Source organism: Lissotriton vulgaris, chromosome 1_1 (genome assembly GCF_964263255.1).
Source record: "Lissotriton vulgaris chromosome 1_1, aLisVul1.2, whole genome shotgun sequence".
Taxonomy (NCBI): Eukaryota; Metazoa; Chordata; class Amphibia; order Caudata; family Salamandridae; genus Lissotriton; species Lissotriton vulgaris.
The window spans coordinates 954,961,007-954,988,220 of NC_141685.1; the positions used below are offsets into that span (position 1 = coordinate 954,961,007).

Consider the following 27,214-nt stretch of genomic DNA (forward strand, 5'->3'; position numbering starts at 1 on the left):
TCAGCAAGTTGCAGTCCGTTTCTGTCCAACCCTGGTATAAGTATTTCTTCCTAGACAAGTTGGTGGTGTCTTCTTTCCATCTGGGTCAATTCGTCACCCTAGCATCCTTTTCCCCACCCACCACATCCGACCAAAGAGTAGGAGAGGCTGCAGAGGCTTGATCTGAGCCATGAAGTGAGTTTCCACTTCAGCCACACAAAAGAATTTTGCTCAGGCGACCAGCTTCTTGTTGGCTACATTGGCTGTTAAACTGAAAGGCAGTACAGAAGCAAACTTATCTCCCTGGATCATTTTATGCATCAAGATCTGCTTCCCTCTAGCAAGCAAAGGCCTACATGAAGGAATCTGGACTCATTCCACCACAGCAATATCCTCCACTTTGGCCCTGGCTACAGGGGTCCAGTGGCTGATATCTGCAATGCAGCTTTGTGGTTTTCTCTTTCACCAAAGACTGTTGCATGGTTTCAGACATGAGGAGAGAAGACTGCTTTGCACACTTTGTCCTTCAGAACTTTCTGGTTTAGTTATCCAGTCCTAGCACTCGAGGTGAGTATTGCTTGGTAGTCTGTTCAGTTGTGCGGAATCTACAGGTAGAGGTGTCCATCAGAAGGAAAAGATAGTTGGGTAACTATCTTTCTGGTGGGTGCTCCATCGACCTGCAGATTTCTCACTGCCCCTCACTCCCTCCTTGTTCCGGATAACCTTGTTGGCTTTCCTAATAAAATGACATATCTGAAAGAAACAGGTTAGTATTAGATTCCTTACCTTAGAATATCCCCAGGCGTCAGACTGGATCCGGAAACCTTTGCGTAGCAGTACCCCTGCGCGTCGGTAGGCGTCGTCTGCGGCTCCGCGTCCGGCGTCGTAGGCGCCGAGATGACGTCGCCGGAGTACTTGAACGCCGCCCTCGCACACTGACGTCAGTTCTTCTTTTTTCAGTGCCAACAAGCGCAGATCCGGAAAAAGTGGTACCCCTTAGTCAATTTTTGACTAAACTTTTTCGATCATTTTTTGATCCTTTTCGAAGTCTTAACGACTCCGACGGTGCCGGTAGGGATGCCCGGGTCTAAACCCTGCGCCGACTGCGACCGACTGATGTCGGTTACCGACCCCCACCGCCGGTGTTTTCATTGCCTGGCACTCGACCACGACGACAAGGCCTGGTCCGACTGTCGAGCCCTGACGTCTAAAGCTAGGCGGGAGCGGTCCCGCAAGCGGCTCGAGCTCCGGCAGTCGGCCCCGCGCCGCTCGAGGTCCCAGTCCGCGAGGAGGTCGAGGGACCGGTTGCGAGGTCGGAGCCACCATAGCTCCGGGAGTCGTCTTCGGGCTCGAAGTCCTCAGGTAAGCACAACAATTTGAAGAGACGTCATCGCTCTTCTGACTCCCCCCAACGCTTGTGTGACGCGGCCGGGGGTTCGGGCTTCACCGCCCTTACGGCTCCGCCGGAGCCGCGGGCGTTGCAGCCTGCTTCATACCCGTCGGTCCCTGGGCAGAACGCGACGCCGGAGGAGATCGAGGTCTTCCTCACGGCCATGAGGTCGCTCACTCCTCCGTCGGGCTCCGCGGCGCTTTCGGGCACAGCGGCCCCGACTGGGGGTCCCAGTGGGTCAGGCGCTTCGGCCCCGACGCCATTGGGTGCTTCGGTCCCGACGCCGCCGGTGACTTCAGTCCCGGCGCTGCAGGCCCCCTCCGGATCCGGGTCGTCGCCAGTCGACCTCGCCGGCGCTGGCCCCCAGGGTGTCGCCCCCGGCACCGCCTCCGGGCTGCGCCGTCCCCGATCCTTCCCTCGACGCCGATGGGAGATTTCTACTTCTATGACACGACCCCATCCTTTGGTCCTGAGTCTCAGGAGATGGGTGGCGAGGGGGATTGGGAGGGGTCTGAGGGCCCTCTGGTACAGGAGTGCCAGTCTTATCAGGAGTGAACAGGTGAGCTAGGTGAGGCCAGTGGTCTGGACACCTCGCCGGACCCTGGTTTTGTCTCCCCTCCTACCGTGGCTACGGAGGAGGGGGCTGCCTGTAGTGTGGTACTGACGCGGGCGGCAAAGGCCTTGGGCCTGGAGTTCCCCGTCGCGTCCGTGAGGACTAACCTCCTCACTCCTTAAACCGCAGGCAAGCTCGGCCGAGCCTCTGCTGCCGTTTAATGAGGCCATGTCTGACGTTCTTCTGGGCACTTAGTCCAAGCCCACTACAGGTCAGCCTGTAGATAGAAACGTGGCCAGACGCCACCGCCCGGCTCCGGGCGACCCTAGCTTCCTGTCCACCTATCCCACCCCAGAGAGCCTGGTCATCAAGACCTCTAACTCCCAGACTGCATTCCCGACGGCTGCCCCCGATCAGGAATCCAAGAGATACGAGCAATACAGAAAAAAGGTATTCTCCTCCCTGAGTTTAGGGCTGCGGTCAGTCAACACCGCGTGCCTCTTGGGCCGTTATACCCACTCTCTGTGGGATACGGTCGCGGACGTGCTGCCACAATATCCAGCGGAGGTCCAGACTAAACTCGCCCAAGCCCTTGCGGAGGGTCGAGATGCAGCACGGTACTCCATCCGGTGTAGACTGGATACTAGGGACTCTGGGCAGAGCGATGGCAACGACGGTGGTGATTCGTCGCCACGCCTGGTTGAGGTCTAACACCCTTATGGACATGCCGTTTGATGGCCGTCTCCTCTTTGGCGACAAAGCGACCATGCACTTGAGCGCTTTAAAGACTCCAGGGCTACGGCCAAGTCCTTGGGCCTCTCGGCCCGCGCCAGCAAACGGCTGCTTTTCGCTCCTTCCGTGGCCAAGGAAGGGGCGCCCCAACAAGTCCTGCCAGCCACGGGCCGCAGACTACGTTCCAGCACGGTGGCGGACGTGGGAACCACCGTGGCGGCGGTCGGGGTCAACGGCGAGGCCAGTCCACACCCACCCCTGCAGCATCCGCCTCAAAAACTTCCTAGTCCGAGCTTTCAGGCCCATGTGACGCCGGTGGGGGGCAGGGTTCGCCATCACCACCTCCACTGGCACACTGTCACATCGGACAGGTGGGTGCTGCAAATCGTCCGAAGGGGCTACTCCCTCCCTTCGAGGTGACCCCTCCAGCCATGCCACCGTGTGTCGGGGGATCACTTGACACTTCTACGAGAGGAAGTTACGGCCCTCTGGGCCAAGGGGGCCATCGAGCGCGTTCCGGGGCAGAAGTAGGGTGTGGTTGTTACTCCCACTACTTTCTGGTTCCCAAGAAGGGCAAAGGGGGCCTACACCCTATCTTGAACGGCTTCCTCCGGCAGGAGAAGTTCAAGATGCTGACACTAGCTCAGGTCCTAGCTGCCCTGGACCCGGGAGACTGGATGGTAGCGTTGGGCTTGCAGGACGCTTATTTTCATATCTCCGTCCTGCCGGCCCACCGGCGTTACCTGCGGTTCACGGTAGGCCACAAGCACTTTCAGTTTACCGTGCTCCCCTTTGGCCTTACCAGCGCCCCAAGGGTGTTCACGGAAGTGATGGCGGAGGTCACAGCTCATCTGCGCAGGTTAGGGGTTTCAGTTTTCCCCTACCTCGACGACTGGTTGTTGAAGGCGGGCTCGCCCCAGACAGTCGTCAGCCACCTCCAGACTACGGCCGACTTCCTGCACCTGCTGGGGTTCTCCATCAATGTGCCGAAGTCACACCTGTGCCCTTCTCAGAAGATCCTCTTCATCGGAGCGGTTCTGGACTCTGCGCAGTTTCGGGTTTATCTTCCTGAACAGTGGGGTCGGGATATTCAGGCTCTGATTCCGATCTTTCAGCCATTATCCCGAGTCTCAGTCAGGTTGACGCTGCGGCTTCTGGGGCTGATGGCCTCCTGCATCCTTCTGGTGCATCATGCCAGGTGGCGGATGCAGGCTCTGCAGTGGGACCTGAAGTTTCAGTGGGCCCAGCATCAGGGCAACCTGTCAGACCATGTCTTAATATTGGAGGGCACTGCAAGACAGTTGCAGTGGTGGCTCACGGACCGCGATTGGGTCAGCGGCAGATCCCTCTCCCTACCTCAACCTGAGCACGTAGTTGTGACGGCTGCGTCCCTCCAGGGCTGGGGAGGCCACATGGTAGAGGCAGAGATCAGAGGCCTCTGGTCTCCGGCAGAGTCCCAGATCCACATCAACCTTCTTGAGCTGCGGGCGATCCGGCTTGCACTGAAGGCATTCCTCCCCTCTGTCCGGGGGAGTGTAGTGCAGGTGTTCATGGACAACACCACCGCCATGTGGTACCGCAACAAACAGGGCGGGGAGGGGTCGTGGACCCTATGCCAGGAGGCTCTGCGCCTCTGGCAGTGGCTAGAACATCAAGGCGTGACCCTGGTGGTTCAAAACCTGTCAGGCTCTCTGAACGCCAGGGCGGACGAACCCAGCTGTCAGTGCATGATGGATCACAAATGGCGTCTGAACTCGGACGAGGCGCAAGGCCTCTTTCAGCAGTGAGGAGAGCCTTGGTTAGATCTATTTGCCACAGAAGAGAACGCACAATGTCATCAGTTCTGCGCGTTTGCAATTCCAAGGCGGCACTCGCTCGGAGACGCTTTTCGTCGCGAGTGGAACTGCGGTCTGTTGTACGCCTTTCGGCCTATACCACTTCTGCCCAGAGTGCTGAAGAAGATCCGGCGCGACCGGGCCCAAGTTATCCTTGTGGCTCCGGACTGGGCACGAAGATACTGGTATCCCGAGCTACTCAGTATGTCTGTCAATCCCCCAATTCGTCTGCCTCTTCAGGAGGACCTTCTGTCGCAGCAGCAGGGGACGGTCCTCCACCCGAACCTGTCCAGTCTCCACCTCCATGCTTGGAGATTGAGCGGCGACAGTTGAGGCCATTTCACTTGCCTCCTGAAGTTTGTGATGTCATTCTGGCAGCCAGGCGTCCCTCCTCAAAGTCGGTATACGCCTGCAGGTGCAACAAGTTTGTGGCATGGTGCACAGCAAAGGCTGTGGATCCCCTTTCTGCCCCTCTTTCTGAGGTTATCCTCTTCCTTCTTTCTCTTGCCCAGCTGGGATCTGCTCTGGGCACTATCAAGGGCTACCTTTCTGCCCTTTCCGCCTTCTTAAGGCTACCTGATCAGGCTTCTTTGTGCAAGTCCCCGGTTGTTAACAGATTCTTAAAGGGCATCACTCATATGTTCCCCCCCTGTTCATTTTTTTGTGATGCCTCAGTGGGACTTGAACCTTGTACTTACTTTTCTGATGTGCGCTCCCCTCGAGCCACTTCATAACTGTCCTCTCCATCTTCTTACCCTTAAGACTGCTTTCCTGGTTGCCATCGCCTCTGCCAGGAGAGTGAGTGAGCTCCAGGCTCTTTCATCCAAGCCTCCCTTCCTTTCTGTCCATCCGGACAAGGTTGTGTTGCGGACAAGACCCTCTTTCCTGCCCAAAGAAGTCACAGCCTTCCACATCGGGCAGTCGTTCACCTTGCCCACCTTTGTTCCGCCTCCGCATCCCTCTAAAGAGGAAGACCGGCTCCACCGTCTGGACCCAAAACGTGCGCTCTCATTCTATTTGGATCGCACACGCCAGTTCCGGGTGGATGACCAACTCTTTGTTGGTTACGTTGGCGCTAAGAAAGGTCGGGCGGTGCACAAGCGGTCCAGCTCTCGGTGGGTCGTGTTGTGCATCAAGGTATGCTACTCTTTGGCTAAAAAGGAGCCTCCTGTTGGGCTGAGAGCCCATTCCACTCGGGCCACGGGGGCTACTACTGCCCTGGGCCAGGGAGTCCCCTTGCAGGACATCTGCCAGGCCGCTACGTGGGCCTCGCTGCACATGTTCGCAAGACACTACTGCCTGGACAGCCAAGTCCGGAGGGACGGCTTCTTTGCCGTTCCGTCCTCCAGGACTTTCTGGTGTGATTATTGGATTGCAGACCCACCACCGGGGTTGGTATTGCTGGGGTATCTATTCTAAGGTAAGGAATCTAATACTAACCTGTTTCTTTCAGATGCACAAGTTAATTACCTTCGGTAACGATATATCTGTAAGAAACAGTAGTTGGTATTAGATTCCTTACCGCCTCACCCATCCTCCCCATTCTGCGAACCGATATCTAGGGTTAAGGTCATCCCCTTTCAGGGCCCTAGTTTCATGGCACCAGGGTTGGTTTTTATCATGGCTCTGCGTTTCTGGCGCGGAAAAGCGGTGTATAAGAACTGACGTCAGCGCGCGACGGCGGCGTCTAAGTACTCCGGCGACATCATCTCGGCGCCGATGACGGACGCGGAGCCGCAGACGACGCCTACCGAAGCGCAGGGGTACTGCTACGTAAAAGCTCCCGGATCCAGTCTGGCGCCTGGGGATATTCTAAGGTAAGGAATCTAATACTAACTCCTGTTTCTTACAGATATATCGTTACCGAAGGTAAGTAACTTGTGCATTAGCATTATATTGTACCAATGCTCGACTGTCCGTATTCTCAATAACGCCTTGTAAGTCACAGGAAAAAAAAAAGAGTTGAATTCAGCATTGGGGCGCTGGTCCTGGCACTTTAGGGCCCCAATCATGTCATCTTGACCTGTGCCCTGTCATAAAGGAGCCTGTGCCCTCTACTGGCACTAGAGTGCTATTGCAGACGTTTCTGAACAGTCTAGCTGCTGGGGAATAAATATTAAAAAAGTGAGGACACTAAAAGTAGATGGAGTATCCACCAGAAAGATCATTAGTAAAGGTATGTAACGTTTTCTTCATGCTCTTATGACTCATTTTTACTTGTGAGAAGACTTTGAGTGGAAATGGAACTTCGTCCTGAACCTCCTTGTGACCATGAGCAAGAACGGCCCGTCACTTCGGGCAGGACCTCTGTTACTAATGCAACCTTTAATATGCTTGGTGATGTAAAGTTTTGCTTCCTGCTCCTTGATTGTCTTTAGATGCATCAAGGTGCACTTTTAGTCATGCCTAGGGCCCAAGCACCATGGGCATTCATCTTATTGGTCTGTTGCAGCACAGCTGGAATCCTAATTTATTTGGCGGAGACCTCTTCCCGACGTACACATTCTGTGACATTAGGGAGAGGGTGTGGCGTAACTGCAAGAGTGCCGACTTTGGAGCTAGGGAACCAGGTTCGAGTCTCTGCAACAAATCAACATTCTCCGATTGTGAGCACATCACTTAATCTCACTGTGCCCATGGACACCGCCTAGAGACCCTCAGGGGAGATTAGCCTCGCTATACAAATTCAAGCATTATTGGAGTCATCAGAGAACTGGCTCAGGTGGGAGCAGAGCTCCAGATCCGTGTCCAAAGGTAAGGAACTGATGACCGTGTGCAGGGATAACGCTATATTGCGGAAGTGATCTGGCACTTCCGGGGCAGTATGAAGTCACTGTGTAACTGTGCTGCACACTACTTGTGTGCATTAAGCATTGCTCAGAAAATCTCCAAATCCAGTCTGGTGCCTTGGAATATATTGAAGAATCTGTGATTAGAAGTATTCACCAAAAAAACTTCTGACAAGTCTACCATCAAGTTATCCTGAAGAGGTTTAGGGCACCATGAACATTCAAGAGGTAAACTGCATCTGGAGTTCGTGAGAGGTGACGGTGTTCATGGTTGCATGCCCCTGGGCTTAAAGTTTGTCAGCAACACTATGATACAGACTTCTAGCTGCAGATCCCTTACCTTAGAGTAATCCCCAGGTGTCCGACTGGATCAGGGATATTTCTAGTAGTACCCCTGTGCGTGGGTAGGTGGTGTTGTCGACACCGGCAGTATAGGTGCCACCCAGTGCGCACATGGCACTTCTTTTCTTTCCGCATAAGTCAGCACACATCCGTGAAGCGCTTATCTCCATAAATATTTGACTAACTTTTTTCTCTACTTGTTGTCAAAACCTGTTTGAGAATTTCTTCTACTAGTATGCTAGGGATGTCCTCTAAGAAATCAGTTGGTTTCAAGTTATGTGATGCTCACATAACTTGAGACTCACACTTGGTTTGTCTTTGGTGCTCGGAGCGAGACCACAACTCCAAGACCTGTGAGTACTGCCGGGCCATGACCCTGAAGGCGCTGATGCAGGGTTCCCTCCAGCTTCTCGCCCCCCGACATAGGACGACTCCATAACGTTTGGTTAAGTGCTACCGCAAGAAGAAGTCGAAGAGGTCTCCGACTTCTCCACACCCGTCCAAGTTCTTGGACAAGGCATGAGTGCGTTGACCTTCCGCCGGAGGTGGTGGATGTGCTTTTTGGCTGCTCTTCTTTCATTCACAAAATCCATCTTCTCTGACTGCTGGCCTTAGTCTGTTACATCGTGTGAGAACAGATAAGTCGATCCTGCTGTCTCTTGCCCTGCAAGGCTTTGCTGTGGACACAGGTAACGGTTACTTGTGGTCCTTCCCGCCTTTTTTCGTTTGCCTGTTCATCCCTCTTAATTCGAGTCACCCATTGTGATGCAGTCTCAAAAGTGCCTTTATATGGTTTCCTCTACTTCTGTTATTAAACGTTAGTTTGGTTCTTAACTTTTCCGCACGTGGGCCATTTGAACCTATGCACAGTTTCACCCAGAGACTTTTAACCCTGCAGTTGATTTTATCATTGCCATCAGTTCTGCCTAACACTTCAGTGAGTTGCAGGCAATGTGTGCTTTGGTATGAATTCAAAACATTAAGTATCCCTCAGAAGAACAAGTTATCTGATTTAGTTAACGCTCTCTCTGTTGGATGCTCAGTCTAACTGTAGATTTGTCACTGCTCGCCCTCCTCGTTTTGCAGTGTGGACGATGTAGGTTTTAAAATCCTCAGTTCAACTTACCACACTGTCAACATATAATTTTGATGTTAAATTCACGTTTGAGGCAGTGGAAATTATCAGTAGTTAAACTGACATCAACGTGCAAGGTTGATGCATAGGTCTCTATGAGGAGGTTGTACAGAGTTGACATGGAGCCCGAGGTGACACATGCTGGTGCATGGGAGATATTGAAGGACGTTTTCCTGCTCTAGTCTGGTGCCAGAGAGGATTCAAAAGGTGAATAATCAGTGGTTAGAGTATCCATGAGAAAGTAATCACAAAAGGTAAGAAACTTGTTCTATTTTCCCGTTCCTGCCCCATCGTTTTCCTCCTTTATAATCCCTCAAGTTGATCTCACTTTCACAAACAGAGGAACATTGTGACCTATTGTGGTCTATCATCCTCTTTAGAACATCTGCACCTTCTTAAATTAGCTCATTTAACACCTCACCTTCAACCTACCCTTCAAAAGCATTCTTCTGGAAGATTTTAATATCAGGTAAAACAGATACTTTACTTGATCATTCGTGGGCTGGCTTCTCTGATTAAGCAAAAGATCCCTCCCTGCAGAGTAGAGAATTAGTTCAGTAGTGCTTAATGAAAGTGCAGACAGAACCCCACATTATAGCCTGACAGATGTCTAAGAACAGGAACATCCCTAAACAGAGCTGTGGCAAAGTGAGCCCCGGGGCACTTGTTAGAATCCTTTTTGGCCGAGCAGAACTTAATACAGCGGACAATCCAGCAAGACAGTCTGCTTCATGATTTACTTACCCTTCTTCGTTTCAGTGAATTTGATGAACAGCTTATGAAGATGATGGCCTTTAGTCCTGTCAAAGAAATTAAGGGTATTTTGAGGGTTACGGCTTTGAAATCCCTTCTCCTCCTTTGATTGATGCGGAGGAGAATTCAATGTGGTAAGCGTATTTGACTACCCCACATGAAATAGCAACACCGCAAGTATAAAGTTTTCAAGGTAGAGTGCAGCTATGAAGCAAATTAAAAGGCACGCACATCAGGAAGGTCTGGGAGTTGGGGGAAACATGTGACACCCCTTTTAGGTGACTCCTCACAACAGGTAACATGAACAATGAGGGCTGATAAGTCAAATAAAGGGCCACTAAGTAACTTTTAACTCTGCTGAATCACACCAGGAGACAAAGTAAACCTCAGTGATCAAAATGTATGAAATTGGTTGGAGGACCACTTGCAACCAAAATGACATTGCCACATCACCCAGAAGTTCAAAGCCTTTCATTTGGTCCCCCTCAATCATCACGCTTGACCGTGTCAGTTGTGGAGATTTGGTTGGAACACCCTGCCCTGTTTCTGTGACTGCAGGTCCTTGAAAAGGAAGCTGAAGGGAATGATAGATGCTCGGGCCAGAGGTTCTGAATACCAAACCCTTCTGGTCCAATCAGGGGACACTAGAGTGGCTTGTATTCAATCCTGCTTCACCTTCCTTAGAATGCACGGGGATAAAAGGCAGTGGAGGAAATGCGTGCAGAAGACTGAAATCCCACTGAAGGCAGAATGCGTCTCCCAGAGATTCTACAAAAGGAAATTGATGGGTGCAGAAGTCGTGGCGCTGACATTTTCAGAGATGCTGACAAGGTCCACCAAGCACACTCCCAACTGCGCAAAACCCCTCTGCTGAACTTGTCCCTCCTGATATTGAGGGAACTTATGACTAGCCAACAGCAAAATCGCTTTAACTGCTAGCCAGCGCCACAACCGCAGCGCCGCCACACATGCAAGCCCCCACTACGCCTCTTTTTGCGGTTACACATTACTATTATGCTGTTGGTGAGCATTTGAATTAACTTGAAGCTGATCAATAAGGAGAAAACATCTTTAGGGACAAACTTGCTGCACACAGTTGCAACAGATTTGTGTGGTAGCTCTGCTCTAACAAGGACTAAAGACCCCGAATCTCCACCTTATCCATGTGACACCCCAATACTTAGCGATTATTCATTGATTCCAGCGTAACTACTGGAGAGGAAGGAAGAAGGGCTGGCTGTAAGTTAGATTGTTCACTATGAATGACCTAGCGAGACTTCCTCGCAGATGTGGATCTTGCACAGGAGGCATCCCTCAGTGCTCGACCCAAGGAAGGCACAAATTCCACAGGAGAGTCTGCATGTGCAACCGGGCAAAAGACCTGAGCAGGAGTCTAATGGGCCCTGCAGTTGGACAACTTATCCTGGATGAATAGCTTTCACCTGAAATCATCAGGATCACAGCCTCAGTGTTCCGGACCCTTTGCATGGGGACTGAAGCCCTCAAGGTGACCATGTCAAAGATGGCCTCAATGAATGGCAGGCTCTGCATGTGTTGAAGGTGAACTTTGGACCCATTAATGGGGAACCCCAGGCTGAACAACAGTGACTTTGTGCTCTGTTGATCATATAGCACTAGCTGACGTTAACCTGCCTTAAAAGCAGCCGCAAGGTAGAAGAGCACTTGTGTCTCCGATGTGCAAAGATGGCCCACAAAAATCGACATGAAATTATTAAAGTTCCCAGGTATAATGATTTAAGGCCAAATGAAAGGATTGCCATAGGTTGTAAGTGGAATCCACCACAAAACATTGGTATTTCCGATTAAACTGCATTACCTTCACATGAAAACCTTTCCATTATGACCCTCTTCATACTATAGTGCCCCAGTGCCTCCTTCAGTTGCCAAAGACTTTATTCTGGTCTTTCTCCCTCACTGTCTCACTCTCCCCCACTCACCTCTAAGGAATGGTGTTGTAGAAAACTGCTTCAAAGCTGCACATGTCAAACCCTCCTTAAAATGCATTATCTTAATTCCTCAAATGTTAAGAACTACGTTTTTTTCTCTGGTCTCCGTTTCTAGCTAAACTTATACAAAAATCTACCTCCTTCCAAGTGGCTAGACATATCTAAGAAAATGACTGTGTGAATGTTTAGATCTGGTTGCAGGCAGGTAATTGTACTGAATCTCAGACATTAGCATTAATCAGCGACATCCTCTACAGATAAAAGCCACTAACTTTTTTGTTCTTTTGGATCTAACCGCTATGTTTGACACTGTAGACCATTACATTTTTCAGGACACACTGAAAAATAGGATGGGCTTGGAGGGAGCTGTCTTGAGGTAGTTTCTCTTATTATTTAGAACACTCTCAATTGGTCTAAAATGGTAACTCCTTTTCCAATCGAACCCCATCTCTTACAATGTCTGTCAAGCTGCAGTATTCGCACCCATCGTATTCAATCTGTTTGTTGAACTTTTAAAAAATCTTAGTGTCTTCTTTCATCAGTAGGCAGGCACCAAAGTCCATATTGGTTTCGACTACTTTGACCCCGCTCCAATATAAAGTCCTTATTGAATAGCATTAGCAAATAGTTGGAGCCAAAAGCATGGAAAATATAATAATTTGAAACCTACATTTCTGCTCCATATCCCAAAGACTAATAACAGAAGCACTCTACCTGACTTGAATCCTTAAAGTTGGCATATATTACTGTTATAAATTGACTACCCCTTAATCCTTTGGTTTCCTTCCACACGCAAACCTTAACCTCAAAGCGCACATCCAAACTATGGGTCAGTTTGCCAGATTCCTTCTTATTAAACTTAAGATGTTAAAACCTATTATCCCTGGTAGGATCTGATTCTAGCAGAGCAGCTTTGAGAATCTCCCAGTTTGACTATGGCTCTACCCTCATTACGGCCCTCTGAAAAAGATTCCCCAATTTAGACCTGTTGTTAGTGCTACTGTCAAGTTTCACACGAACACTTAAAAACTGTACCACAATACCTAACTTAAATGGGTCAAGATGAAGGCCTGAATTATGTACGAAGCCCTGAACAAGCAAACATCAAAATTTCTCTGCAGACACTACCCATGTCTTGAGACTTTGGCACCTTTCCCTTCAAAAGCATACGTCTTTTCGCTCCACTTTTTAAGAGTCATCCTCACTTCGCAGATTCTTCGCCAACAGTCCTCCCAGAGTCTCCAATGTCCTCTCTTCATTTCAAGATTAATCCTTCATTTCAAATTCCTTCATAAGAACATGCTTCTTGAGAAACACCTGTACCTGACTATTTAATCTTTTGACTCATGAGTACAATCTCAGTAGAGCTTTCTACTCTCTTCTAACTCCTTGGTGGGCCTAGTATCCTGTCCCTCATCTCACTCTTAGACTAATTACTCATTGTACACTTTTCATTTTGTTTCTAAAGATGTGTTTAGTATCCTGTATAAATAAAAATTCTGTCCTTAATTTCACTTTTTTGTTTTTCTTAAGTCCCCATCATCATGCCATCTTGACCCAATCACTAATAATAGCTGTTCAAACATTTACACCACTCTGCCAAGGTGGTGGGGCTATTCCTTTCACAGAGTGTCTTAGGTCGTTACTCTGGCACAGATATAAAGAGCACAGATGGGGTTATTAATCATTGAACCCATTCATGTTCAACTCTCAACCATTCGATCACATGGAGCCATAAATTAGATTTACTCTTACAAATTCATCTTCTTACGTCCGTTGAGCAAACATTCTTTACTTGTATTAACCAATTCTCCAGCTTAGGAAGGCCAGGATCAATCCATTTTCTATAGTTATTGTGTCTCACTATTAGTATCAAATACAAAATTGTGTTTCTTCCTTTCAGTTGCAAGTTCTTTTGTCCCTTGTAATATTTTGAAAATGACCAAGTGGGGAATTACATTAATTTCTTTGTTAGCCATTTCTGACATCACTAAACTTGCATTCCCCCAGAAAACTTAAAAACCAGGGCATTCCAGAAACATATGCATATCATCCGCTCTGGCTAACTTGCACTTCACAATCGTACCTGAGATCTTCGAAAGTTTATACAGAGTCCAATAAGCCCTGTGCAATGTAAATAAATAGTTTAAGTGCAAAAGGATACTTGCCATAGGGTCTCCAACTGGTCACTTGGCAGGCATCCTTTCCATATTCTATAAGGTGGTGTTAACTCTGTCTCCAGCTTGACACAACCGTCCATACCATTTCGCGATTTCCTTTTTGAGCATTGGGAGTAGTTGACTGGCCTCAACATCCTCTGGAACATGCAGCTTATCTTTGTTCGCCGCTGCCCATGACGATAATTTTAGCTATTTATATTTGAACAAATGTCCCCCGTCTTCATGTTCATCTCCGTCAAGGACTTTAGCCTGTTACCATTTAGCAAATTTACCATTGTGTTCAAGAGGACCCTGATAAACGTAACTTGGAAAGCCATACAGTAAAATTGAATATCTGGTAATTGTAAACCCCCTTCTCAAGCTTCTGTCTGAACTTCTCCCATGAATGCTCAGTTTAACCAAGTTGACTCTGCCTTATATCTTCAAAGATACTGTTTGCTATCTTATGTGGGTTTGTTTGATATCAGCTGAATATGTTACCACATTAACCTTTGCAATTTAATTTAATTCACAGTTGATCAAAATACCCAGATAGTGCAGTTCTTATTTTACTAAGTTCCTTTGTAGTGATATGTACACGCCTAAACACCGCCTGCTTGGAGCCGTCCATCTAAATGTTTGTTCACTGGCTAAGCATGTAGACTTGAATGCAATTTTTTTTTAGATGACCATAAGTTGATGTTTTTTTTGGGCGGAGGCATGATTGAAGGAGTGATCGCCTCCTGTTTCTTCTGTATCTGTTCACAAGATTTTACATCCTGGCCTGGTGAGGAGAGGAGAGATTGCAGTCATTTATTAGGAAAATCTCACAGCAAAGGCCAGTGAAGCAGAGGTTTTCCTTAGTTAAAAACATTTGCATTTTCAGTATCACCCTCCCCCTTTGATGCTATCTTTAGTGTCCTGGTGTACTGCCCTCCAGGTCCTGATTTAATTCTCTTGCTCTATGCATTTCACTTTTTGTTCTAAATCCTTTTAAATTACTTACTTTATAGGCTTTCAGTGTATGGATGGGTACTGCATTTTCCACTAAAGTATATGATCTTTTATAGACTTGTACTCTTGACCTCAAACAATTAGTTACTGAAACTACCAATGTGGCTGGACCCATTTTAGATTTATTGTGGGCATCTGACGATTTTATATCAAGTGATTACTGCACCGGTGGCATACTCCAACCACTCAGCACTTTCATTTTAGCTATGATAAGATGGCAATAATTCCTCCTCGTTCCATCAGCGCTGTACAAGAAAGTGCAAAATAGCTAAGACTACAACCTCCACCCTTGGCTTGACTTTGCAAGAGTCATCAACATGTCCTACTGGATGATGCTCAAAATCAACTCACAGATTACATCAGTATGGACACTATTGATCCTGCTGTGGCAGTGATGACAAATCGGAGGACCACCTTGACACTTTGGTAAACACAGGAGCTAGTGGCAGCTAAATACACAAACCCCATGAAAGAAATTGGCAGAAAAATTGTTGCTCACAAGAAAAGAAGGTAAAATATAAGGAAGAACCTTTAGAGATCAGTTTCAATTGGCTCATACTAGCTGTTGCTCAAATCGCATTTTATTGAGCAACAATGCTGTACGTTATTTTTTTTAAATATAAAAAAAATACTAACCCTCACTGTAGCCAAGCAAGAATCCCTGCTTCTCAAGATTTCTGTATGACCTTTTCGTTGACAACACTCTAAACGTTTATCAGGCCTTCTCAAGTCATTTGAGTCTTGAAGTAAGATGTCAGATAAAAAAATATAATATGCTAGTTCTCATGTTCTCAGTTATTTGGCCCAGAATTGTAATACCTTCAACTTTCAGTTATCTGAATGTCCTCAAGCTTTATTTCTAAGTTGGTGAAAATAAACTCCATCTCCCCTAAGGCTGTTTTGCAAATTATGCAAACCATTAAGTCTGAATGGTCGGATGACCCCCTGCTCAGCTCGTATGTCCACCTCGTGGCAACATTAATTTGTTCTCCTCTGTATCCGCTAGTAAATTAATTGACTAGACCTGGTAAGCTGCCTGAAGAAAGAAAACCTGATTTTGTAGTGATTTTTTTTTTTTTTTAAACATTGTGCCCGAATGTTCCAGTCAACTATTGGCCTGTTCCCCCTTCTTCCACTCTGTCACAAGGTGACTTTGTGGTCAGTAAACAAGCAACAGTCTCAGTTCCTCTCTGATGTTTCTTTACTAGGTCTCAGGGGATCTGCCTTTTGTTAGTCTCACAGCACAGAGGTTGGCCTCACTACAGTCCAAAATGAATTCAGAATAATCTTGGATCAAGGAGGGGGTTACTGCTGTTAAGTTCCTTGACCTCTTTGCCTTCTTGGACACTGTTAGCCACTCAGTCCTGATAGACAGGCTGGTGGGTGTCCATATTTAGGAAGTCACACTGGAGTGGTTGCAATCGTTTTGGTGAGGCAGGAGCCATGCAGTCTTTTTTTTCTTTCAAATTTCCCTTTATAAGCTTTTACATTTTGACTGTACAAGGGTACACTTCAGACAGCCAATTAATTTAAAAACCTGCAAGTTAGTAACAGTATTGTATTAAACAATGTAAACTCTCGCCCCATAATACAGCATGGCGTGGGTATTCTCTTCACAAGTTAGTAGGTTAGACAACCATGCATTTCCCTTGGTAAATCGACATCTTGCTAGGGGAGCGAGAAGTGGCTATATACTAACAATAGCAATAAACAAAACTGTAGACCTCACACCCTATTCACAGTAGCATATTGTATGAGTTCAGGGCCTTATCCATGCAGTGATCCTTTTCGTGCTGATCCTCCAGTCCAGTGTTCGTTAAGAAGAACCATCAACGTTCCCCAAGTTCCTCCGAATCATTTAGCCTACTGGTCCGCCCCCTTTACCAACCTCCCATATAGCAGCACCCACAGAAGGATTTAAGGGGACTCCTTCGTGTTCGTGTGTGGGTGAAGGCCTCACCTCACCCGGCGACCGCTCGGGAGTATGAGGCCCCGCTCTGTCCGTCGGTGCCCCCGTTGGTGAGCCGACGGGGGCACCGACGGACAGAGCGGGGCCTCATACTCCCGAGCGGTCGCCGGGTGAGGTGAGGCCTTCACCCACACAAAGCTGGGAAGAAGATGTTCTTCTCTCCTTCCAGTGGGCATTCAAGTGTGAAGGTTCCTGGTAGATATGTAACTTTCTTCTTAGTACATTTTTTATTTTATTTTTCACCCCACACATCATTTACAGTTGCAGTAGCCATTCTATGGTCCTGAAGAAAGCCAGGGCAATACCCCACAGGCAGAAACATGTCGACCGTCCTATACAGCGCCACGGGGTAGTCTTACTACTCGGCGTGCTTTTAACCTCTAACACATGGGCCGCTGTTTGAACACTTTGCAGCGTCTGTGTAGTCTATTTTATTTATTCATTTATTTTCTCACTGTCACTCGAGCACTGCACTTTATTAACACCACTCTTTGATGGACATCATGGCTAGATCACTGACATCCATTTGCACATCGGCATTACATGGTCCGATGTGATATGGAATGATCAGCAATATCCCACATGACGTGAACTCCACCATAAGGGTGGTCTGATGGGATTTCTCTAGCCTTTGTGTGTTTTCAACGGCATGCGTTCACACATGCATCCACTGTTGCACATTTGCCAGTACAGCTACACACTTTTTCCAGACCTGGTCTGCTCTGTTGTGTATTTTGTAACAGTCAATCCACCCTGAACACACCTGTTATCAACAAAAAATAGTTATATTTATTTAATTGATAAACTAACCTGAAATGGGAAACCCGAGAATAAAAACATGAATTGATTTCTATATAACCAAGTTTTTTTTAGCTGTTGAGCTAATCTAAAGATTGAGCATAAATGCATTATTTGCTTGGAAGTAAAGTAGATTTGTTTATTGAGCAGGCAGTGTGTTATGTAGAGGGTTGCACTGCACCTGCATGAAAATTTAAATTGTCTATGTACACAGGGAGTGAAGAGTATGATAGATCCTGAAAAGGTGTGTTTTTAGATTTTTATGGAATGTCAAGTTTTGGATTTCTTTTATGCTAGGCAAGAGAAGGTCTGTATATTGAATGTTACCTTCTAAGTTTTGAGGCCCTCTAGAGTCATTCTTGTTTTTCCGCTTATTAGTTTTTCTCACTGTGATACGTACATTTCCTTTCAGATAACCTGGAATCCCCATTGTATCCTCTTGATGCTGATACAAGCTTCTAAAGGCAATCACTACAACTTCTTTAGAATTGGGGTCATATGGTATGATTTTCTTGCATTTTCTGCAACATGCACAGTGGCATTCAGAGGCACGATTGAGGATCTGGGTCTCCCTGATGTTGCCACTATCTATTTGCCAGAGGACCAGGGCTTGAAGAACAGATTTAAAGCCTTTCGGAGGAATGAAGTTCTTTATTTTCTTTAAAGATTTAAATAAGTGGTGCTTGGATGTAGCCGTTTTCAACAGTTCATTGACATGTTCATTGAAACTCAGGTTTTTGACTACAGTGACTCTTGGGTTTTAGAAACTTGATACTAGGTGAAATTCCCAAGGGGGCCAAAACTTCAAACCTGTTTTGAACATGTGGACTATCATATTTGGAGTGAAGGACAAGTGTGATCTTGTTAGGATTCTACTTAAGCAAGATGGTAGCCACCCATTCAATTAACTTTTGTAAGAACCCTGTTGATTATATTTGAAGAGTCGGACACTCTGAGGAACAAATGCCTATCGCTGGCGCATTGTTGTTTTGAAATGTTCTTACCTTGTACTATTTCTTTCAGTGGCTCCATGTATATGTTGGAGGTGAGGTGAGGGGAGTAGGATGAGCCTTGTAGTACATTGGAGTTTGAGTGTTGACGGTTTGAAGGATCTAAGCATTACTTAATCTATAAAAAATATCGATGTATCGATGCTCATAAGATGGCTGGTGTGATAAGTTTTTCAGAAAGGCTTTCACTTATGTTTTCTCCACTCCCTTCTTTATGCAGCAAAGGGTGATTCATTTGGTTCTAACCTTGTTGTATGCTCCCTTCGATTCTCACCACAGCTGTATTGCAAAGGTTTTGGTGCTGAAGGCAGTTTCTGATTACCTCACTTCTACGCATTGAATTAGCGAACTGTAGGACTTGTTAGTTCAACTTCTCTATACTAGGATTTTCCCTACCAAGCTGCCACTTAGGGCTTGTACATCCTTTCTTCCAAAGGCGCGGCCATCTTTCCAAGGGGAACAGTCCATCGTACTCTGTGTTCTTTTCTCCACCGCATCCTTCCATAGAGGAGGAGAGGCTACAGCAATTAGTCCTGCAACATTTTTACATTGATAGGACCAAAGAGTGCCATGGTAATGGTATACTGTTGGATTCACCGTTGTGAAGAAAGAAAAGGTGGTCCTGAATCGGACCATGTGAATATGGATTATCCTCTGAATCAAACTGTGTGATGCCTTGGCTAAGAATAATCCTCTTATGGGCCTTGGGGCTTAATTAAGGCTCCCTGTTTTGCTGTTATTACTGATTTTTACAGATAAATAGACATAAAACCATTTCTTTTCTAATCTGTACTCATTTTTAAATGTGGATTAAAACTGCAATTGGGTGGTTTTTGAGCGATTCTAAATACACTTTTCCATGACTGCCAAGCCAATAACTGTGTGGATTGATAGTTAAGGGGGTTAAAAAAAGAAAGGGATTTTAGTACAGAGGCTTAAACAGCAGTAGCTTTGCTCAAGGATGATACGAAAATGTGCATATTTTCATATAAGTGCATTGATTTATCTTCTGCGGATGTTCATATCACTGAAACCTGGCAGGCATTCAAGCATGACTGCCTATTCATTGCTTACATTAATGTGGAAATATACCAGTTTCAGATTTACTTGTTTTAACAAAACCCATAATAAATATGGATAAATACAGATAAAGATGACAAAAAATAAATAAGGATAAATACAGACAGAAATGACTACAAAATAAATAACATAAAACAGGGAGTCCTAGGCTTAATCTACCAGGGCTTATGCTGCTCTAATTAGTGATGTTCTGGTTTTGGGTACTTGCCAGAAAGCCAAGTGGGTATCTGGTCATGCTTTCATAAGGGAAGCTCATTTTGCCTACTTGATCCCACAGGACTTCATGGTGCAAGTTTACTCCTCAGACCCACCTGCATTTAGGGGCATTGCTTTGGTAGGTACTCACTACATGAGTAATCTCTGGTTAGAAATATCTACAAGAATCAGTTACTTACCTTAGGTAGGTCTCTTTCTGGTCAGTACTCTAACCACAGATTCTTCATGGCCTGTCCACCTTCCCCATGGAAGTAGACTTGAGGGTATAATAAGGTCTCAAGTTTTATTTTGATACTTCGGTTACGAACTCCAACTTTTCAGAAACTCTTCGCATTTGAAGGAATGGGAAAAAATAAAAATCAACAAATTTCAGTGCACAGGAGGTGCCTGGATAGGGCTTTGGGTCATCCTATCCGGAGCCGGGACAGAGCTGGGATGTAGGCCGATATGCCAGCACTCAGGAGCTGTTGTGTACGTTTTCCAGTTCCAATCTCTCACCTGTGAAGAGTCTCAAGTTGAGGAATATGCAGTTAGATTGAATATCTACCAGAAAGGGTATTATCAAAGGTAAGTAACGTATTTACCACATACTGTATAAATCTTTGATACTGTGCTCACTTCTATTATGAATTGCTGCTGCTGGTACCCTTTCGACCTTGTTGTAAACTATAGCCTGTTGACTCCAGCTTAATTTCTGATTGTACAGTGCTATGGAAATCATTTGTGTGCAGTCTACTCTATGAAAAAACAATAAATAATGGCTTAAATAAAATAAGGTTGTATTTATGCAACGCCTCTGCATTATCTTCTGTATTCTTTCAAATTAAACTGTTGGTAAAATAGTTTGCATTGAGGTGAAGTGTTCTCGACATAATAAACCGCTGGGCCTACTTGGCTCCCACTTTGACTCGAAAAGAGAAATCCAACTTAAGAGTGAAAAGCTTTTCTTTAAAGTTACTATTTTGTTAAATTCCCAAAGCCTCCTTAACCGAATCTTCTAGATCATTAAGTTAATACAGGGATTTAAACAGTCCCGTTCTTCGGTTCTTTTGGGCACCTCTGTATAGACTCTCCTGTCTTTCTCTCACATTCCCAGGCATCTCGCAGGCTGTGCCCTTGGTGCCGCTCACTGAGGAGAATGAAGATGCCATGGAAAACCGCCAGTTTCAGAAGCTGCTGAAGGCAGTGGGCGTTCGCCCCCCAGCAAATGAGCAGGTATACCTCCCACACCCCCAGCTCAGGTCTTCCACATTTTTGTATTTTAAATAGCTGTTACTACCTCTTGTGGGGCGCTAAGGCACTTACCTACATAGCTGCTTGCTACAATGGTTGGAGAGTGTGGATGGAAGGGGTGTTGACTTTTTGCTTTTCTGTTGGAAGGATTTCTATGCCTTGTGTGTTGACTACAGAGGTGTGGTTCTGTTATGGGACACACTTATCTGTGTTCTAGATCAAGCGGTGTGAGAGATAGGCACGCAGTTTATGGCTTTCAGTAAACTGGCAGCTTGGAATAGGTCTGTATGTTTCTGTATAGGATTTCCTATGATAATAGTCCACTTAGCTGGTTACTGCACTGGTTTGTCCATTGTGAGATATTTTGGTTTTGGTCCTGAGCAGACACACATTGAAGAGAGAATTGGTGGAGGGATTTGCAGGAGGATGGACTTTGTTACTATAGTCCCATATCTGATTGTCATTGTGAGATGTCAAGAAGCGGTTATAGTTTGTAGCTATTCTGATTTATTCTTCTAACCACAGCATCCTCACCTTTAAAATATCCCCAGGTGCCAGACTGGATTCGGAAGATTTAAAAAGAATTGTTCCTGTGTGTCGATAGGTGGCTTTGTTCGGCTCTTGATTGAGACTACAATATTGGGGTCCATTCCTTAATATTGTAAGTGTCAGGGAGGCTACAGAGAGTACATGGGCTGGAAACGCAACAACTCAAGTTCCACAGCACCATGATGCCTTCGCTGAACACAGGGGTGTTAGGTACCAAACTACTACTTTCAAGTAAACCCACACTGCTGCCAGTGTAGGAGTTATTGTACCATGTATTGAGAGGGCACCTGAGAGGTGCCCCCTGAAAACCTACCAACCCTGGTGTGGTCTCTGACCGGCTGTAGGAATCCAGCCACCACCAGACATGTTTCTGGACCCTTGGGTGCAGAGCCCCTGCTCTCTGGGACCAGAAACAATGCACATCCTGGGCAGAAGTGTCACACCACGTTCTCTAGGATGGGTCAGTGCATGAAGAAGGAAGCTTCAAAAGCCTGCTTCTTTTGTAATGCTACCCTCAGCCTCTGCTGCAAGCAGCAGATGGAAGCCCCTAGTTTATACCCCCACTTTGGGTGGAAAAACTCAGAAAAACAGGAGGTGTGCCTACCTCTGTCAACTCCACCCCTAAGGTGGGGAGGCGAGGTGAAAAATATCTTTCAGTCCCTACCATCTTGATGATGGGGTGGCCCCTCTAGTCAAGGCTATTTCTATGCCCCGTCCCGCAGGAAGGTGGCATAATACAGGGTATAGTCACCGCAGGTAAGGTACCCATTGGCCCTACCTACTACTCCCCTAAAACATCTCCTACATTTTGAATTTAGGTGGCCTACTCAGACCTTGAAACTAGATCTGCGATGCCGTTAGAAGCAAGAAGACGACCCTGCAGGGAAGACTGGGAACGGCGACTGCCTTGGCCCCAGTCCTACTGGCCTGTCTCCAGCTTCTACGAACCTACGACCAGTTTCGCTGCCTGCGACTTCAAAAAACCCTGGGAGGATTGCTGCATTTGAAAAAGACTCCAATCTCCTGTGGACAGCTGACCAGTCCAAGAAGAAACAAGCTCCAGGCAGATCCGTGTCTCCTGCCCACTCTGCACCAGACGCTCACTGCCCAGGTCTGAGTGGTTCACCTGTGCAGTGGTTGGTCTCCCTCCTGCTAACCTCTGGAACGTCACCTGCAGAGCCTATTTGCCCAAAAAAGAATCTCCATAAAAAAGCATTGGGTGCCGATGCTGAGTTTGCAGCCTGCTCCTGGCCGCTCCTGTGCCACTGGTGGTGAATGTTTAGTGCTGCTTTGTGGCCTCCCCTGTGCTGGTGCTAACCCCCAAAGCCTGGCCCCTGCAACAAATTTACCTCCCTGCAAGCAGTGTGGCTCCAGGCCTCCCCAGTCTCCATTGAAAAGCATTTGGACGAACTCCGATTTTGACCTCTGCACACGGCTGCCCCTGTGCCGCTGGTGGTGTAGTTTTAGTACTCACCTGGCCCTTGCTGACTTTTAGTTCCGAAGAATGGGATTGTAAGTGCATTACTTACCTGATTAACTGCAATATTGTTTTCCACATAGGATAACATTGAACTTTTTTGAAAAGTTTTAAAGTGCAGATTTTTCAAAGTGAAAAGTATATTTAATTAAAAACATGCTTACCTTATTGCGAAGATCTTGGTCTTCAAATAAAACACAAACAAATTACAATTTTCTAAAATTAGTCTGGACCTCCTGCTTGAGCTGTGTGTCCATTATCGATGACTGTTGTGCAATGAATGTCTTGCACTCCTCTATCTGATAGAGACATCTAGCCGCAGTTTCCTTAACTTAGAATATCCCCAGGTGTCAGACTGGATCCGGAAAAACTTTATCTCCAGCACCACCGCTGCACGCCAAGGGGCGGCGTTGCCTTGCTCTGTCCTGACGTCATCCACGGGAGTGACGTCAATGGAGCCATATAAGACCGCCTCAGCGTGCTGATGCCAGTTTTCTTCTTTTCTGTGTCCCAACGCGGATCCGGAGTTAAGCGGTTCTTCCGGCCTGTTTTCAGGCCTTCACGGCGCCTTTCGCGTCTGGAACAGTGTGCCGATGTCTGCGGGCTTCAAATCGTGAGCGTCCTGCTCGCGGCAGATGTCGGCGACGGATCCTCATGAGATCTGTATGTGGTGCTTGGGCGAGCACCACGACTACGCAGAGTGCGACGCCTGCCGGCGGCTGAAGCCGAAGTCCCAGCGGGAACGATGAATGAAACCCATGTCTGCCCGGATGTCCCGGTCGGAGTCCTCGCGGCACCAGCTGCCGTCCCCAGTGGAGAGCTCCAAAAGGCTCAGCTCTTAATCCCACGTTGAGGTCTCACCTTGGGACAGATCACGGAGTCTTTCCTGTGGACGTCGTTCGCCTGCCTCAGGTAAGCACCGAAAGTAGTCGCGGAGGTCATCGACCTCGCACATGCGGGACGCTCGGGCCGCATCTCCTGGTCTTTACCGGATATGAGCCGTCAGGAGTCGACCCCCGCCTATCCACCGTTTCCTGGTTCTGGGGCGACTCGGACCCAGATGGAAGCCTATTCTAGGGCTCACCAGGTCATTTTTGGGTTACCCCCTCTCCCTGGCATGTCTTCGTTCCGCACACTGGGGGTAGGGACTCGGGTCGAGGACTCGTCAGCGGGTTTGTCCTCGGCGCCCACCATGTGCCTTGACTCTGGTTCCGGAGTCGCTGCAACATCGGGACACAGCCCGGATGGGCATCCCACTCTGACATCTAGCCCTTCCGACGCGTCTTTGCACAGTCCTGTGGAGCTCACCTACGCCAACGCTGGATGTGGCTGCATCGTGGAGTTCGACTTCGAGTCGACTTTGTTCCTCCCCTCCAGCTCTGGCCTTGGTGGAGGTCGAGTTGACGCCGGCCCGACACCGGGTGCTCGAGCCCTCTTTGGAGGCCATCGGCGCCGACGTCGGTCAACACCGGTTCGGTCTCCGGTTGCCCCTCTGTTGGAGACGTGACCCCAGTGGGCTCTCTTCCCACACAGTGTTCCCATGCGCCCCGGAGCAGATTCCTATGGGGCATTGGCCGGCTCATTTCTCTGTTGGGCCGCTGTCGTTGGGTGGAGGGCTTAGCCTGCAGCCCTCCCCAACCGATGACTTGTTGTCTCTGCCTCGGATGGCCACGGAGGCCAGCTCTGACTTTAAGCAGGCAGTTTGTAGAGCTGCCCATGTCTTACACATGCAGCCGCCCTCTGTCTCCCTGCCTTTGGATCCTTTGTTGGATCTTCTCCACCAGGGCTCGGTGGATGTGGAGCCTCTTTTGCCTTTTGGCAAGTCATTATATGATGTCTTTTTTGGGACTCGGGCCATACCCTCGTCTAGTGACCCCATGGCTTGTGCTGTGGTGCATCGCCACCAACCGGCTCCAGATGACCCTGCCTGTTTGTCCCTTTATCCTAGGGCTCATGGACTGGTAGTACAGGCTGCGCTTCCTTCCTCTCCTTCACAGTTGCTTCCTCCCGCTCTGAAGTCTAGGTGGTTGGAGTCGTGTGGCCGCAATGTTTTTCCGTCCACCAGTTCCGCCGTCGTTCCCTCAACACGATCTACGAGTTTTCCCGGGCTACTTCTGCCCTTTGGGACTCTGCTGAGCTGCTCCTTCCCTCCTTGCCGGAGGGCCCTCGTGCTGACCTGCTCCAGCTGGTTCTAGATGGCCGAGACATGGCGCAGTTTACCATCCGCTCAACCATGGACACCATTGACTCAATGGGTTGCGCTTTGGCTACGCTTGCTTGGCTACGCAATGGCAGTTGCCCCGAAAATGTTCGGGAGAGACTCGGAGATCTGCCCTATGATGGGGACCATTTGTTTGACGACCATGCCGAATCCGTAGTACAGCATCTCCTTTCTGGATTTCGTTGACTTCCTCTGTGTTAGTCCACTATGGTGGATCTATGTTTTCGTGTGACGGTGTTGTCACTGTTTTTTCTCTTTCTGTCCTTGGGTCCTAGGGGTTTGTCCCAGACGATTGTATGGCTGTTCAGCCAGAGGTTTTTTCCCTTACTTTAATGCAGCTAGGCCAGCTGTTTGTGTTTTTGTTTTTTAACCTCTGCCTGTGAGCTTGTCTCAAGAGGTGTCCCTTGCTTTTATAGAGATGTGACGTACCTTATGTGGGGTATTTTTTAGCAATTGTGTATATTTTCCTTGCCAGAAAGTTTCAGAGGCTCCTGTGGAGCTCTCTTGCTATTATCAGCCCCCCAGGGGATTTTTTCCCGTGGGCTAGGCTGTATCTCTCCTCAATCAATCAGACCACTTGTATAGCGCGCTACTCACCCGGAAGGGTCTCAAGGCGCTTGGGGGAAGGGGGCCGCTACTGCTCGAACAGCCAGGTCTTGAGTTGTCTCCTGAAGGCTAGGTGGACCTGGGTCAGCCGAAGGTGGATGGGGAGGGAGTTCCATGTCTTGGCCGCCAGGTAGGAGAAGGATCTGCCTCCGGCGGTGGCTCTTCGGATGCGTGGTACGGCGGCGAGGGCGAGGCTGGCGGACCGTAGCTGGCAAGTGGGCATGTGGAAGGTCAGGCGGTCGTTGAGGTACTTGGGGCCTAGGTTGTGGAGAGACTTGTGTACGTGCGTGAGGAGCCTGAAGGTGATCCTCTTGTTGACGGGGAGCCAGTGTAGGTTCCTCAGGTGGCTGGAGATGTGGCTGCGTCGAGGGATGTCCAGGATGAGTCGGGCTGAGGCGTTCTGGATGCGTTGTAGTCTTTTCTGTAGCTTGGCTGTAGTTCCGTTGTAGAGGGTGTTTCCGTAGTCCAGCCGGCTGGTGACGAGGGCCTGGGTGACCGTCTTCCTGGTTTCGATCGGGATCCATCGGAAGATCTTGCGGAGCATGCGGAGGGTGTGAAAGCAAGAAGAGGAGACGGCGTTGACTTGTCTGGTCATAGAGAGGGAGGAGTCCAGGATGAAGCCCAGGTTGCGTGCGTGGTCTGTCGGCTTGGGGGCGGTGCCCAGGGCTGGGGGCCACCAGGAGTCGTCTCAGGCGGAGGGTGATGGTCCAAGGATGAGGACTTCCGTCTTGTCTGAGTTCAGTTTCAAGCGGCTGTTCTTCATCCACTCGGCGACGTCTTTCATCCCTTCGTGGAGGCTGGTTCTGGCGGTGGCGGGGTCTCTGGTGAGGGAGAGGATCAGCTGGGTGTCGTCAGCGTAGGAGATGATGTTGAGGTTGTGTTGGCGTGCGATGGCTGCGAGAGGTCTCATGTAGACGTTGAAGAGGGTGGGGCTGAGTGATGATCCTTGCGGGACGCCGCAGATGACTTTGGTGGCCTCGGAACGAAACGGGGGGAGGCGGACTCTCTGTGTTCTTCCAGCGAGGAAGAGATGATCCACTTCAATGCCTTCTCTTGGATGCCGGTGTTGCTGAGGCATTGGACTAGGGTGCGGTGGCAGACAGTGTCGAACGCAGCGGAGAGGTCCAGGAGGATGAGTGCCGCTGTTTCTCGGATGTCGTCGGTGGCTGCGATGACATCCTTGTTACATGCTTCCTGCTCTGGCAGAACGTACCCTTGGTTGAGTTCCACGGACTGACGTGGCCCTCTCCTGGTGCTTCTCCATCACTGCCTACAGTTGTTCTGTGGCATTCTCAGGCGTCTGTGGACCCAGTTGGCTTTGTGTCCTGTTTGGGCTCTGCTGTTTCAGGTTCGAGGCATGTGGGCTGCTGAATTCATATCTGTGCATATCTGTGCATAGACCGCCAC

The 27,214-nt window shown here is 48.3% G+C and overlaps 1 protein-coding gene across 3 annotated transcripts in view; it reads left to right on the forward strand.

The window, feature by feature from the left end:
• The window catches only part of TIMELESS (timeless circadian regulator), a 466,894-nt gene that overhangs the window by 388,612 nt on the left and 51,068 nt on the right, over positions 1-27,214 (forward strand). For all 3 annotated transcript variants that reach the window (XM_086959580.1, XM_086959589.1, XM_086959597.1), the window contains exon 25: positions 20,818-20,936. In XM_086959580.1, the coding sequence (XP_086815706.1) occupies positions 20,818-20,936 (119 nt within the window). The remainder of the gene's footprint in view (positions 1-20,817; positions 20,937-27,214) is intronic.